This window comes from Lingula anatina, chromosome 3 (genome assembly GCF_051362555.1).
Source record: "Lingula anatina isolate TDL-2025a chromosome 3, LinAna3.0, whole genome shotgun sequence".
NCBI classification, from domain to species: domain Eukaryota; kingdom Metazoa; phylum Brachiopoda; class Lingulata; order Lingulida; family Lingulidae; genus Lingula; species Lingula anatina.
Genome location: NC_141769.1, coordinates 24,077,360 through 24,093,579, shown reverse-complemented (window position 1 = coordinate 24,093,579; position 16,220 = coordinate 24,077,360). Strand labels below are relative to the sequence as shown.

The following is a 16,220-nucleotide window of genomic DNA, read 5'->3' as shown; positions in this document are numbered from 1 at the left end:
AAATGCGAACAGGCTTACGTTGTGGAGACACATACGTATATCATAAGTGCTATCTGTCTAAATTGTAACAATAAATCTGGCTATAATATTTTAACTTGGGGACGGTTTCACAAAATAACTTAAGTCCGAAAATTGGTCTTAACTTTTAGACGGGAAGTTACCGAGTAGGCTACTTCAGTTATATTAGTCCACTAAGACAAAGTAAGTATTGGTCTGAAATATGAGCAGTTGTTTCTTGCTGTAAAACAGGCAAACAATTGCGTTTTATTTGGACTTTATTTCAACCACTGCTGGTTAATTTCAGTTCAAAGAAGACTACAATGTTGCTGTAAAAGTTTGAACCAGTTTTCGGGTACAAGTTATTTTGTGAAAGAGGCCAAAATAGTACATACATGTAAATATTGCGCAAAAAGGCGTTACCTCGCATTTGATTAAAAACGCCCCGTGATGATCGGGCTCTCTATCGGATAGAATTAAGCATTACCTATTGTGCTGTTTAAGTAGTATCAGACGCTGATAGCACTAGACTAGATCTGATTTAAATAAAAGCTGTTTGATTTAAAGTTCCCCGTGTGGTTAGTGACTTTCGCTTGGAATATTTTTATAATAGATATTGCGGATTCTTTTATGTCATAACACATACGTGTAGCAACATATTGTTGGAAGGAAAAATATGCTTCACATCTCTTTATCTAAGAACATTTTAACGGGATATATCATTTCAAAAGCGTCCCCATGCGGCTAGCGGTTTTTGCCTGGAATAACTTAGTGGTCGCAGATTAGAACTGTGTAAGTTTAGCAAGGGTTTCTTTGGTGCGGGGTTTATTCGACTCTTCAATCCCTCAAAATGTTTCAAACAAAGGGATATGTATATTGGTGAAATTTACGTGTTCTGTTCAGTGAACCTCTGATATTTACCAGTACAGGGAATTGAACAACAAACAAAAGTGATGTGCGACATCGAAATCAAGGTAGCAAATCGGCGAATTTACTTCTTATTTCTCATTTTTTGTCTTAAAATAAATAATAAATTAATAGAATGAAATAAATGAGATTAAGAACAATAAAAATGGTTGTGCTATCTTATCAGTATCTGTATAGGCCTACATGTAGCTGTTACATACGGCATGCAGCTTGTTTAACCTGACAGTGTTTGATACAGTTGGAAACAAACTCAAGCATAGATGCAAATTAATCACATTATGGTATATCATTTGACGGCTTCATCATAAAAATGATGGACCATATAGGAAGAATGTGGCCTATCTGCTGTGTATAGGTCTTGTTACTCATTCTAAGATATCTGTGGCGTCACATACATGTACGAGGAGGCGTGACGTTGCGACCGCAATCAAAATAGCCAAAGTCAACGAACTGATGATAAAAGTACATCCTTTTTACCTTTTTTAAATTATCCAAAAATGTCTTGACCACACTGAATTCGAATCTGGAGACAATTTGCGCAATGGTTACGAGCAGGTAATACATATATGTGGCACGACAACACACTACAAGCTTCACAACCAATAGTCCCATAAACTTCGTCCACTCTTGACATTGAATTAACCCCGCCCAATAAAGCACGCGTCCCTACTTCCTTATGTACTTTCAGTCGGTAACATGGTGCTTGAGGTCTGGAGTGTTTACGTAGACATACAGAACGGCGCTATATATCATTTATAAGTAAATGTTTCGTTAAAAAAATTAGTCCGCTCTCCTATGCCTGCACTCCATTAATATGGGACCGAAACCTACTGATGCAATGGATCAGCACTCGTTAACAAATTTGGAAACATTTAATTTCCTTTCTACTGGTAAAGAAAACCCCCATAGCTTTGTCTGGTATTTCTGTTCTATCCTTGTCCAGTAACACATCTCAAACGAGAACTCCACAAAGAAATAACCGATAAAAAAGTAACTTTGCAATTACGCCAAGGGTAAACGTGATGTGTTTTGTTTCGCGCCAAAATCCGACTAACTGTCTCTACACGATTATGAGTGACACTGGGTGCAATCCATGCATTAATTACTGTCACTTACTCAGAGATGACATCTCCGACACACCTTAAATATGAACTAGTTTGAATTATGAACAAAATCTCATTATGACATCACGACTACATGTATATAGGAGCGTGGTCATGCGGATTATTCTTCAGCTGTGCGCCTTCTCCCACTGGTGATTCTGAACCAAAAAATTCTACGCTGAGATTTGTACTTAACTTGTGATATATTTTAATTTATTAAAAGTAGAATGGGGTACATTCAGATATTCATATACGGAATAGTAGCATTTTGGTGCTTTGGTGCAGTGGCCTGCCAGTCCTGTTCCCCTGTGGATGACACACAGAAAAAAGATTCAAGCGCAGGTAAATATTATCTTCTCTACTTAAAGAAAAGTGGGAGATTTATCTCTTTTCGACTTTTACCATAATATAAATTGAATTCCACCTTTACCATGTACGTAGAGAAGTTGTAGTCTACGAGACATATAAACGCGTATCAAGTCCAAATTTCGAATCAAGGAATTAGGCTCGTAATAAGAGGAAATGTAATTTTTTAGACGGGGCATACAAAAAGATGATCTGGCAAGGAAAACGAGCTTAGATACAGTGTCATGAATTTGAAGTCTTCACTTGGCATAAAAAGAACGTTTGTTTTCGTGGAGCATCTCTCCTCCATATTTCACTGCGCAAGATGTTTTTCAGTAAGGATTGAGTAAAGCGGGCTTACATCGTCCATGCATGACACTGGAATTTCTATAAACATTTCGTCACCGCCTGCATTTAATTCTGCTTGATTTTTTTTCCCGTAGATACACCCTTTTCTAGTTCCCAGTTTTTTATTGTTAATTCGCCTGGCTGTCTGGAAAAGAGAAACTGTTTTACCGATTCCGAATTATGCCAAGTCGCCTGACCATTTACAAAACGTTAAAACCATTTTCGTAGATACAAACAGAAAGCAAAAATTTTAAAAAATGACCTTGTGCCATTTTGGAGTTCCTTTAAGGATTAACGATTTCTACATCTTAATAAACAAACTTTCTAATGTTAATTAAGAAAATTCTTTTCATTTTGCGTCTTGCAGAGTTCTTATGTCCAGGAAAATGGGGTTACTATGAGCATGCGGATTGCACCAAGTATATCATGTGTTCCTGGGGAGCAGCGCACACGATGCCGTGTCCTAAATCGCTCGTCTGGGACCAGGTTGCTCTCACCTGTAACTATCGCAGAGCTTTGCCGTCTAACCATAGATGCAAACACGGCCCGCCCCAGGAGGACCCCGAGCCAACAGGTTAGGAAGGTTCCACCCCGCAAACACAGAACGTTTTATAACGTTAAAATATCGTTATCAGATCGTTTTTTTGGGATATATAAACGTTATGGTAACATTATAATAACGTTCTGTTTTTGCTGGGAATGTCTTTAAAATTACTCTCCCTCTCCACTATATCTCTGTTCATGTGACTTTGTGTTCGGTCAGTGTGATTGGAAGTGATGCCATTGAAAATGGGCATTAGTGTGTGTGTGTGTGTGTGTGTGTGTGTGTGTGTGTGTGTGTGTGTGAATGAGAGAGAGAGAGAGAGAGTTCTCATGCGTGTGCCTCTTCTTATCCGTGGACATGTAACTTTTTAAATAGATGTTGATTGTAGCATTTGAAGCCTTTATGGTGACAAATGTTACGCACAGCCCTTCCCCTACAGGAAAAATCAATAATTATGAGAAATACATCATCAGAGATTAGAATCGAAAACACGTTATTGGCGTCACAAATTAATTACATGTGCTCTTTGGATGGATGGGCGTATCTTAATGAAATTCTAACTCTTGACATTTCAAGGGCACTTCCCTAATTCATGAATTATAATACGATTTGACGGGGACGAGATTTGGTTGACGTATTTAGCAACCGATGAAATGAGTGACTTTATCTGGAAATAAAGTCCTCGTTTTGTGCGATCCCACTTGAAGGTAAGTACATGTGACCTCCCTGGCCAGTGTAAAGACAGTGGTGGTCCACGTTTTAAAGGGGGCATCACGATCATCCGAAGATTCTTCGGTCCGAAAAATCGTTTGTTCGCGCCTCTGATGAACTTGACTTTATTGCCAGTAAACTGTACACTATGGAACCTTCGGACTATTTACAAATAGTCTGCTGTGCATTAAATTCGCTCAGGCAAAGGTTAGCGTGACGTAAGGGGGGGGGGGGCGAAGCTTATCTGTAGAAGTCAATAGGAACTCTCTATCACTGAACTCTCTATCACTTGGGCCTCTGTCACACAGGGCAGACAGAAAATGAAGGTTAAACTAAACAGATAAATTCGTAAAGCTTTGGAATATTGTATTTGCCCTGGGATGCTTTTATGTCAGTTGTGACGTCAATGCAACATGTACTAGTATATGCATGTAAGAGGGTCCCACTGGGCGGAAGGTAGTGATGACAGATCACGGGAAATATAATCATCAATTCACACATGAAAGTAAATAAAATTTATTCATATCTAATTGAAAAAACAGGTTATACTAGTTGAAAATCACCATTCACTTCGTTTTTCGAATAACGAAAAATTAAAAGCTGCATTCACTAGTCGCGGTTATTCCACGCATCTCGGGGAAATGAAAAGTAGCTTTCACGGGTAACGAAAATACCCAGTGGGACCCTCATATTAATGAACAGGTGCTTTCACTGTTGCTAAGGCATCATTCAGTGTATCGCACTTTTAAGAGAACATCAGTTTTGACACATAAACAACCTTGGCATCTGTCACTCAAAAACACGCGCGTTTACGAAATATAGGTTTGTGCATGAGAAATATTATAGAGTAAAGTGAAGAAAATGTCATGAGTATCTCAGTTAGGCGCAAAATATTTTGTATCATTTGTACCTCTAGGTTTTTAATGGGTGAGGAGGCGAAGTTTTTTTGTCGAGTTTGGCGAGGCGTATTAAAGCAGTGGATGAGAACCATTTTACTGAAATTTGTATAGCAGAGGGATTCATTTATATATATGTATGTTAATTTTTTTTTTTGGGGGGGGGCGGGGGTGTCGGCGAAGCATCTAAGTAGTCCCTTACCTACACTGGTCTATCGTTTCATTGTGTGAAAAGCTCCAGTGGCCAGACAATTTTCACGGTGCCATGAAGATAAACAGTTAAAAAATACCCACAATAAATTCGGCAACCGTAGGATGCGCCAACATATAGATAATTGCGATGGTATTTATGCCGAAATATCAAAATGAATAGCCCTGCCGTTCCAATCGGCAATCCTCGACTGTCGAGTGCGGAGACATCCGAGTAGTTCCAAGTGCTGCCGTTCTACCCTTTAAACCAATCAAAGCAACGGAAAGGGGTCACGTGATCACTTGACCTACATCTCATCGATGTAAACAATGAATTTCCATGCGAAGCTTGCACATTTAATAGATGATTCCCATGCGTTGTTTCAATAAATAAAAATAAGTCCTAGGTTTTTAAAATCGATGTCAATATCGAGAGAAAGATTTAAATAGTTGGAGAATACGTGTATTTTAGGTGTATTTATATAATTGGCTAAATGATGACGTGAATTCACGGTTAAAAGGTATGTAGTATAGCCCGTACACTGTGCATTGTACCACTTCTACAATCGCACACAGGTCACACTATTACCCAATATAGTGATGATATAATCACTTGCATGTATGTTCAGTAATGTTACATTGAATGCATTTTAAATTCTCAGGTGTGTTAAAGCGCATATAATCACTTAAAATTATTTGACTCAATATTTTACACTGATAAATAGTACAAACTAGGTATTCATGTGGGCTGTCTGTTTATGAAGCTGGTAAGTGCTCAAAAAATTATTTCAAAAATATGTAAGTGCTTCACTAGGTAGAATAATTGAGTTTTTTATGTTCAAGTTTATCTTTAAATTGCAGAGGTACAATTTTTAAAGAAGTTTGATTATTGCAATTAATTGCAGCATTGTCTAGTAACAACAGCATATTAAAAGAAATAACAGCTCACATTTAACAAGGCTTTTATGATATATATATAATATATTTTTTCCAACTTAATTATTTAAACTGTGAAATTATAACTTTCTACATTTCTTGTGCATATCTGAAAAAGATTAATAAAATGCCATTCGAACAGGTACACTTAAAATTTTGCAAATGGATTTTAGGTCTAAGAAAGCAGGCTAGCAATACCATTTTTTTAGAGCTGAGCTTGGCAGTTACCCTATTATTTCAACTATAACTAAACCTGTCTAAAGATTAGTCTTAGACTGGAACAATTACTAGTAGATAATAGAACTGTAAATCAGGTGCACAGTCTTGAGCAAGATACAAAGGGAAACACATGGACAGAATCTATCCGAAGATAACAACCCACCAAAGAAATTATATCAAATAGAAAACCTTTTGGAAATATTGAACATAAAAATCGAAAAACACTTCTGGCAGGAATTAAATAGCTCAATCTCAAACAAATTAAGGACATACAAAACAATAAAAAAATATTATGAATGTGAAAATTACATCAAAATGAGTGTCTCCCCATTAAATATCAAAACACTTGCAAAAATTAGACTAAGTGACCACAACTTTTTTTTTACAAATAGTGCAGATAGCTGGCAGCACTGGTGACTTTGATATACCAAACCCTGAGACTGATCTCAATTTCTTGGGAGATGGACCTTGTATTTTGGGAAGAGTACAACTGGTTGATGGTTCTGTAAAAGAAGCAAAATAACATTTTACTTTTCATACCATATATATAAGTGCATTATAATGTGCAGATACTGACTACTACAGAAACAACTTTAACGTTGGATAAATATTCAAGTGGGTGTAACAAAGATATGTAAAAATAGTAATGTGCTCAAAATTCAGTTATAAAAACAGTTGCCCTGTATAAATAAAAAGACAACATAGAATACATATTTCAAATAAAAACATCTGGATACCTGGATACACAAATGATTTAGCAAATACAGAGCAGACCGCAAATCCTTGATTGTTGCAAGTGCAATTGTATATACAATCACTATGATTTAACTATAAAATAAATGAATAATAATGAAATAAGATAAGACAGTCGCATGTGAGTTTATCACATGATTGACACCAAGTGATATTGACAACTATAATTACATATATCCTCATGATTCAAAGGGCATAGGGTAGGTATAGGATTCAATGTATTAGTGGCTCAGCATGTTCCTTTTATGAGGAACTAAGCTGTAACAAACTATAGGCAAATGAGACCCACTGTTTAATATTTGTTGCAACTAAGACAAATTAATCAAGCTTAAAGATCTAATAATTAATAGGGAGCCCACTAGCATTCTGCTGCCCAGATTAATATCAGATGCCTTGAATAAAAGTGACTCTTCTCTTTAAACTGAACTATATCTACCAGTCACCCTACTCATTATCATTATTCCTTAATTGATACTGTTTGTCAACGTATTTCTTTATTGATACTATTTATGTATACCTTTACTGATTCTATTCATAAGGGAAAGTTACAAGGATTATTCCTAACAGTCCTAATTAAATTAATCACATTGCAGCTTGTTCTGTGAAAAGCTATCCTACTTTTTCTGGCTCACAAGATACAGTAAATATTCCCTAAAATACATTCTCATTGAAGTTGGGCTTAGCCTATACATATTTATATTCACTAATGGTTGCACATGTGCAGCAATGTATTGGGGGGGAGGAACACTCCACAAATAACATAAAAGATTCTACCATGATACTTAAGCCTCTGTCTCATAAAATCCCACCATAACATTTGTTTGTATATCTTGTTGTGTGAAGCCTTACATTATTTTGTGTAAATGCAATGCTAATTATGATAAATATGGATGAACTAATAATGAGATGTTAATCATGGCAAGAACATACAGCTAGCTTAGGCTGTATTCCCAGAGCTTTTAGATTGATCTGTCCCCGCGGGGAGTCTAACTAGATTACTGTCAGATAATCCGGCTTAAATGTCCGTCCCGCCTACTACAAGCTGTAAGGGGGTATTTAACTTTCGTGTCCGCCCCACTGACAGCTGTTTAGCGTGAACCCCTAAAGTAGATCTATCTAATCTCTGGAAATGGGGTCTGATTCAACAGAGAGGAGTTGTTTCATATCTTAAAACCTTTAAGTATTTACAAATAAAATAATAATAACACTAATAAACTTTTTTATCATTTTCTTATTTTCTTTCTTTCATATCACTTTTATCAGTCACATATTGTTATGTAACATCAGCCACTTACAATGTAAACATCACACGATCGGGGCTGACTTAAAAACAAATTACAATATGTTGACATACCTTCTTCAGCAGGACTGCCTTGTTTCTCAGCTTTCTCATACTTCTTTGCCGCCTGAGATAGCCCCTTCTTGTTAATTAGCTTTCTGTAGCAAGAAAAGTGACATCGTGGTTTGGCTTCCAAATCGTCGAATCCTTATCTAAATCCGTACTGTACGGATCCACTGAACAGCAGCGGCTTCTCTGCTGCCAAATTTCAGCCATTGTTTCGCTGCGACTCTAAAAGTTTCCCAGCGAACACGTGTGATGGTATCTAGAGTCTCTTAATTAGCTACCTTCTTCTATGTGCATGCAACACGAAAGATGAGAATTTGGCGAAGATTTCGCGTCTCCCTCCTCAGACTCTTCATTACAGCCGATCATGCTGCTTTGTTTACATGGCATGGCCTGGTGGGAAGGTGACGTGACCCCCTTTCCGTTGCTTTGATTGGTTAATCTGATCTGAATCTGATTAAAAGGCTCGAACGGCGGGGCTATTCATTTTGATGTTTCGGCATAAATACTACCGCAATTATCTATATGTTGCCGCACCTCTCGGTTGCCGAATTTATTGTGGATATTCTTTTACTGTTTATCTTAATGCACCGTGAAAATTGTTTGGCCACATCACATATTGAAGGAAAGAGCTTTTCTAAACGCTTTTATGCATATCAGGTGGGGGACTAAAGGAGGGAAAGTGTCCCACTCACCCTTACGTTAGTCTCATTCATTACACACGGATGATACAGATACTTTTTTGTTGTTTTTTTAGGTATGTGCAGCCAGCCTTTCCATCTACATGACAACAGGTGCTATTTCATAAATACGCCGTCAATACAGCTAGGATGGGAGAAAGCCAGACAACTATGCAGTTATTTCCAGGCTGACTTGGTCGCCATAGAAACGAGAACAGAGCACGAGTATCTCAAGACAAGGATCCGGGAAATGCAGGGTGAGTGTGTCCAACATCGAGACGTCCGCTCTTAGCTCCATCTTTTTGTTGCAAGAACACGTTGCTTTGAGGGGTACATTTAGACGAGCTCTATTTTGGAACGAGCATCAGGTTCACTTGCGTCAGTGATGTTTGCTTAAAATGATAATGGGTCCGAAGCTAGGACATAATTTTTTATTTATGAAATATACAAAGTTTTTCTGGGTCTGTCTCTCTCGTTCTCTCTCTCTCTCTTTCTCTCTCACATACGCACGCACGCACACACACAAACACGTCCTTGACTATGCAATTTTAACATGTAACCGCAATGTAATATTTTACATTTGCTTCACCTAGAAAATCAGGTTTTTTCCGGCTCTTGCTGTGGGGACTATTGGACGTCAAGCAGCATGAAGGGCCGAAACTGGTGGACTAGTGGTAAATTAGTGAACGGCGAGTGGGTGTGGACTGCCACCGGTGCCACGATAAACAGCGAGTACTGGGGCTTTGCCGATGGTGAGCCAAATCAAGTACCAGTAGGAGAGGCTGCATCTTGTGTTGGATTATACGTACCGGATTACGACTTTCATGACGTCATGTGTAACGTCACTTCTTATTGCGAGTACCACGGATACATATGTGAGAAAGGCATGACTTACTTGTAAACATTCAGACTCGTTATAAATTGACATTTAGACATCCATGATCAAAGAAACAGTTTCTCAAGAATTTTAGAATAAGTGGTACGTGTATGTGGTTTGACGGTGTAAAGAAATTTGTGAAACAAACCTACATCTACTAGTACGTTTTAGAATGAGAAGCTTCAAAACCATTTTAAATGGGTTGTACATGTATTTGCATACCATTTGTCAACGTGTAGTCAACATTGCTAACTACGGGATATCGTCTGTATGCAGCCTTCGGCATTGAGCTTTGGAAGAACGAGTAGAACATAGCGGTTGCCGATCAACTTGGGAATTTTGTATGTAATATGTCTTGACAGAATACACCCAAAACTTAAATCCTTTTCTACAAAGGTTAGCTTACGATGGAAATTTTATTTTAACGAATTTCGTCGCATTGTATTTGTCTGAATATCGCTGTGTTATTTTAACAAAACGTCATCTTGGTGCAAAATTTGTGACCTAATGAATTATTCTGTGAGGCGTGGTAATTAAAATCTTTTATAAAAAAAGTAACCAGTCGCATACAGAGAAAAGAATGTACAAATACACAAAACATATAAATAAAAGTGCAATTACCCGGTATGTTTATTTAAAACTTTCAGATCTCAGCTTGATATCTAAATTTGTTCAACTTTAAAATTTGAATAAAGATTGATCAAAATTCAGTCAATACATATTCTAGAGCTATGTCGTTATGTACGCCCCCTCTCTTTCTCTCTACAACTACTACCACTACTACTACTACATGTACTACATGTTGTACTACTACTATATGCACTACTACTGTGACTATTACTACTACCACTATATACTACTTCTAGTACTTCTACTACTACTACTACTACTACTACTACATGCACTACTGGACAATAGAAGTGTCACGTGCCGCTACTGAACCAATACTTTGGGGGAGATAAATGACTGTGGAATGATATGCTCCTGGTATCATTTTATTTTAAAATTTAAAACATCAAATTTCACAAAAAGACCAACAATTTAATTCCATGATACAGCGGTTTTATACTCATTAGTCACATTATAAGTAGACCAGGCATTATAACTACTCAAGATCTACCTACTTTGATTATTCTGATTCAGGGGGTGACACTTCTATTGTCCATTGTGTGTACTGTTACTATTACTACTACGTCTACTACTACTACTACTACTACTACTACTACTACTACAACTACATCTACTACTACTTGTTCAGAATGCGATGAAAGACGGATGGGGTGATGGTGTATTGCGTTGATAATGGGCCTAAGCAGCAGGGACGGTTATTTCACCGTAAGCTAAAAATACTTCAATTGTAGAACATATAGAATGTTTCTAGCGTTCAGGCTATCTTTTATAAATTATATTGCGTACGTGTTATAATAAGTGAATGTAATCTAAGTGATAAATCCATCTATCTCTGCAAAATGGAAGCACGTAAAGATGAGAAAATATGCACAGTTATATATATATATATACATGTATGTATGATATGTGAACATTGTTTTTTTCAATGATCTAGTTAGACCAATGTTCCTTCTGTATACTCTTTCTTCATGGGCATTATAATTGATTTGCCTTCATGATGTGTGCCATTGTCAAAGAATACCAGTATGAGAATATGATAAACGAAACTAGGTACTACAATGGGAACTTAGTGACCTTTAAGTTAATGGTGAATTAAACGACTCTATGATGGTTTCTTTCATTCATTCATTCAATTCACGCCTGTTTCAAAGATCAGTAAAGGAACATACCAAAACAAGACAAAACAACAGTTCATCGCCACTGAACACATTTATATAGTTTGATATTTACTTAGAAACCTCTCAAAGCATTTATGTACTGGTCTAGAATATCCTAATACAGCACAAATATTATCGAAAGCAAGTCTACTGGTAGTATGTGACTAGAATTTACCCCATGTTGCAGTACAGAATAACACAAGAGCTATTTGCTTCATCCTCACTGAATTTGATCTACACCGGTACAGAAAGACTTTGTATAGCAGTTTATACATGACATTTACAGTAGCATTTACCCTGCAGATTTGAAAGCTTGGGTTACAGGTTTCTTGACAAAGTATATAGAAAATAAAAAGTAACCGTACAGGTAAAATGTCAAAGACAATGCAGAATACGACGTTTACACCCCATTTCCATAGATTTTTAGATCGATCTATCCCTGTGGGGAGTCTCACTAGATAACTGTCAGCTTGGCCGGCTTAAGCGTCTGTCCCGCCTACTAAAAGCTGTAAGGGGGTAATTAACTATGGTGTCCGCTCGGCTGACTGCAATTTAGCCTGAACCCCCAGGGAGTTAGATCGATCTAAATCTCTGGGAAAGCACCCTTAGTCTCTTACTGGCTGAGACAGGCAAGAAATGTTTTAGAAGAAAAGGCAATAAGTGAGTTAATAAAAAATCGATTCAATTTGGTCACTGTAATAGAATGCTTTCATAATCCCTGGATACTGCGGATATTTAATGAATTGATTGGTGTCATATAAATCGTTAGGATAGTTATACTGTCTTACCTTAATGCTGAATCTGTTTAAATGCTACGAATCTTCCTCTACGCAAGTGAAAACATGTAACATAACTACTCGTTCTTTCTTGGTGTGCACGTCAAAGGACGACCCTGTGTCAACCTCTTCCATTTTTATTATAATTCCAGTCCAATGCCCATGGCAGTTACTGAATTATGCGTCCAAAAATGTTGTACTTTACAAAACATTTGCTATCGAATTGGTTTTATAATTGTACAATCAGCACCGGCAAAGTATTATATTTTGAGATAGCAAGTTCACGGTTTGATGCAGAATATGTGGAAGAAATTTTGGAGCCGTGTGAAAAAAATCAAGAACTTTATTCAATAATAATGCGACGAGCATGAATACATATCAAACAACTGTGATCCACATCTATACTGCAAATCTAACACGTATGCAACACCCCTATCCAAGTATAGTAGTAAGCAAGTCAATCGCATACCCATTCCTAACAAAATGAATTTGGACTTGTATAGAATGTATTGGATGTATAGAAGTTATACTGTGCAATATTGAAAGGAGAGGGCCCCATACAGTGTCAACGTACCATTCAAATCACACAAAAATGGAACAAATGTGTGGTAAACATCTGATCGTATACCATCTATCCATCAATTTCAAAATAAACCGTTTTAAAGAAGCAAAGAAACAAACAATAATATGTTCGCACTTGGGACAACCTCTATTATACACTTTTTTCAAATGTTGACAGAGTAGCGCAGGGTTTACTTTTGAACGGAGTGACTGTAAAGTAAATTGCGGATCACATATCCTTTTTTTTTCAATGACACTTCGATATGCCTCGGAATGCAGGCATCAGGGATCAGTTGATGCTTTATATAAAAATGGTTAAATGACGAATTTATAATGTACACTCATCTTAATGCGGTCAAGCAAAAACAGACACGTTGTAAATAACAGGTTATATTAGTCCATAATAAACTTTCTTACTAATGTATAGAGTGAAATAAAAGACAGTATTATGATTACCTAAACCAGGCACAAATCTTACTAGTAGTCAAGCAGGCTATGTGCAATATTTAGATATTCGTCATCCATTGTACAATTTATAATGATCATGCATTTAACGGTAGAGATGACGTTAAAGTTTGTACATGGACGTCCTTTAATTTGATCATTGTGTGCTCAACCTTTATTTGAAGTACATGTCCAGAGGGAGGTACAAGGCGTACTTATATATATACTTTAATTTCAATGGGTACGATGCATTCGGAACTTTTCAAAACTATTATTAAATTAAAATTCTTTTGCATAATGTGCGAAAAAATATTCGCGAATTTAACGTATTCGCTCCTCCCCCGCCCCTATAAATATCGCTGTACTGTAACAAAAAGACTACTTTTTGGTGCAGATTTTGCTATTGACAAATCATTGTGTATAACTATATATATATATATATATATATATATATATATATATATATATATATATTTAACAAACTGCACATGTGTAAACGGATTTACAAATAATCAAAACATGAATAAAATTGCAAATGTATTTCTTTATTGAACTTATTAACCATGCTGATGCAACATTTTACGAAATTGGCCTGTCGATCGAAAAAAAAACACGTATTTATGTCTACTTATGCACTTTATCAAGATCTCTCTTATTAAAAGTATTAAAACTATTGAATGTTCATTTAAAATGCTAATTTCTAAAGCATAACATTCTGAATAAAGACAGTTCGGCTTAGTCAGTGCATGTACCAGAGTTCGACACTGTCAGACAATGTCACCGTCGAGGGGCTTCCTTTTCCTCTCTGCTACTTGCCCTGAAACGATATGAAAGACAGGTGTAATGCTGGTGAAATGCGTTTTATTATGCAGGTATGACTAAGTCGCATTAGCAGCATGGGTGATTGTTTCAACGTAAATTAAAAGATTAACTTCAGATATGTAACGTGCTTCAACATTATCGATCTCATTTATTTTTCAAAAACTTTTGTTACAGGTACTATTTAAAATATTCAAAACTATATAAAAAGTAATTGGTAAATAGTAAGCCTGGGGCTAAAACAGCTGAAGAGTCCGAGGTGTTCCTACCTTCTTGCAGATTTCACAGTTCTGGCCACAGACGTCACAGACCGTGGTGTCGGTCAAAACCTTCGATTGGTAGAAGACGGTGATCTGGTTATCTGCAAATATTAAGTCAATCAATTCAACACATCTTTTAAGAAATCAAAATCTATGAAATAATTATTTCAACGTCAATAATATTATATAATATTATATGCAAATGCCCTTCCTGCACAGTAGAAAATCTAGTTAAACGTATTTCAATTATCATATCAATGAAAAATAAAAGTGAAATTGTTTATAGGAAACCTTGAATTGGTACATAAATATCCTCAACGTTTATTTTAAAAAAGAATATCCAAAATATTATTTCAAGGGGATATCTAACAATTGGATTACATCACAAGTTGGTGTTAATAATTATCTGGTACAATGAGCCAATTAAATGTAGAATGAAAGTGAAATTGTTAATAGAAAAAAATGTGTCGGCCAATCGAAAATATAGTTGACAATCAAAACATCATGCAGTTTCAGGTAATATTTTTGTAAGCAGGAAATATTGGAATACCTGGGGAATAGTAATCGTAAACCCTAACAGCTACCGGCTGGGCTTTGGCCACCTGAGCAACACGCTGTGCATTGAAGGTGATGCAAGTTGACTGGGCGCTAATCTGGAAACAACACGGGATGAAAACTCAAAATGTGAAAGTTAAAGAAACTCATTGAAAAAGCCAAGTTTACATACTGCTATATTTTATCTGCACCCAAACAGACTTTGATTTTTCTGTCATTCTGGGTATGAATATCGGTGAATTTCAGATATTTAGAGCCAGAAAACGCATTTATAGATCGTTATTTTTCTCAAAGGTTTTGCATAGGTTATGTTACATTCTAAAGGGGAAATTGCTGAAACTCTTCAGGAAATTATTTTGCAATATACGGTTCTATTGCACAATTACAGTAATTGAAAGCTGCGTTTTATTGGCGTCATTCGAACCTCGTCAAGATAAACCACTATCTTCCTGAAGGCATTCTCCGTCTTCTTCAGTGTAGAAAGCTGTGAAATGCTCTCCAGATCAGCCTCAAATCCACTAGGTATTCCAATCTCTTTCACCGCCATGCCACTTGCTGGACTGTTCTCCAGCCACCTGCGAAAACAGACACTCAGTGTTATTGAGATTTCAACACAATCAGCTGTCAAATATCCTAAGTTCTGTTCCTTAAATTCATCCCTAGCTAAGAATCTCAGAAATGCAGCTATCCAAGTACAACAATTCTTAAACTGATTTTGTGCTGATTCTGGCCTAACAAATCACGATACTTCAAAATACTACATTTAGTTGGTCTGAGACTCTGAACTTGAATCGTGGTGGCGATTATTATGGTTTTATATGAAAGGTACGTACCTCGAACACACTTTGACCATAAGGCTATTCTGGCTCTCCTTCAACAGGGAGACTTCCACAGCAAAGGACGGCTCTTGCTCCACCTTATCTATGTTATACGACACGGACACCTATAGAGAAAAGCGTGAAAGTAAGTCTTTTGTAATTATACTAACGTAGAGTTGATTTTTATAGTACTGCAAGGTTATCAGATATGTTCTTTGTCATTTACACCGATGCCATTGCATATGCACGCCTATTCATTCTACTGCTAGACTAACAATACGATAAATCAATCGATGCCAAAATGATTATTGATTGCATCAAATGAACATG

At 36.7% G+C, this 16,220-nt stretch overlaps 2 protein-coding genes and 1 long non-coding RNA gene across 10 annotated transcripts in view; 1 reads left to right on the top strand and 2 right to left on the bottom strand.

The window, feature by feature from the left end:
- Window positions 1-2,104: 2,104 nt before the first annotated feature.
- Window positions 2,105-10,585, top strand: LOC106153290 (uncharacterized). Its single transcript, XM_013527164.3, has 4 exons — window positions 2,105-2,369; window positions 3,088-3,294; window positions 9,071-9,250; window positions 9,587-10,585. Exons 1-4 carry the CDS (start codon window positions 2,255-2,257, stop codon window positions 9,892-9,894), a joined length of 810 nt encoding a protein of 269 aa, XP_013382618.2. The 5' UTR covers window positions 2,105-2,254; the 3' UTR covers window positions 9,895-10,585.
- LOC147763103 (uncharacterized) lies at window positions 5,872-8,983 on the bottom strand. The gene is made up of 2 exons (XR_015333524.1): window positions 8,323-8,983; window positions 5,872-6,718 (listed from the first exon to the last, which is right to left on the bottom strand). It is a non-coding gene; the product is annotated as an uncharacterized LOC147763103 (long non-coding RNA).
- A 3,377-nt stretch (window positions 10,586-13,962) lies between the features above and the next one.
- Window positions 13,963-16,220, bottom strand: part of LOC106170636 (CD109 antigen) — a 28,920-nt gene continuing 26,662 nt past the window's right edge. For all 8 annotated transcript variants that reach the window (XM_087008390.1, XM_087008383.1, XM_087008387.1 and 5 more), the window contains exons 33-37: window positions 15,906-16,015; window positions 15,497-15,647; window positions 15,068-15,170; window positions 14,527-14,618; window positions 13,963-14,255 (exon numbers count right to left, since the gene is read on the bottom strand). In XM_087008390.1, the coding sequence (XP_086864516.1) occupies window positions 14,247-14,255; window positions 14,527-14,618; window positions 15,068-15,170; window positions 15,497-15,647; window positions 15,906-16,015 (465 nt within the window). In that variant the 3' untranslated portion in view covers window positions 13,963-14,246. The remainder of the gene's footprint in view (window positions 14,256-14,526; window positions 14,619-15,067; window positions 15,171-15,496; window positions 15,648-15,905; window positions 16,016-16,220) is intronic.

What these genes read in the sequence shown, in the direction of transcription:
- LOC106153290 (XM_013527164.3), top strand. Translation starts at nt 2,255, where the DNA reads ATGGGGTACATTCAGATATTCATATACGGAATAGTAGCATTTTGGTGC. An exon ending in GGAGGACCCCGAGCCAACAG is followed by an intron (nt 3,295 to 9,070) that starts GTTAGGAAGGTT and finishes TTGTTTTTTTAG; the next exon opens with GTATGTGCAGCCAGCCTTTC. An exon ending in AAGGATCCGGGAAATGCAGG is followed by an intron (nt 9,251 to 9,586) that starts GTGAGTGTGTCC and finishes TGCTTCACCTAG; the next exon opens with AAAATCAGGTTTTTTCCGGC.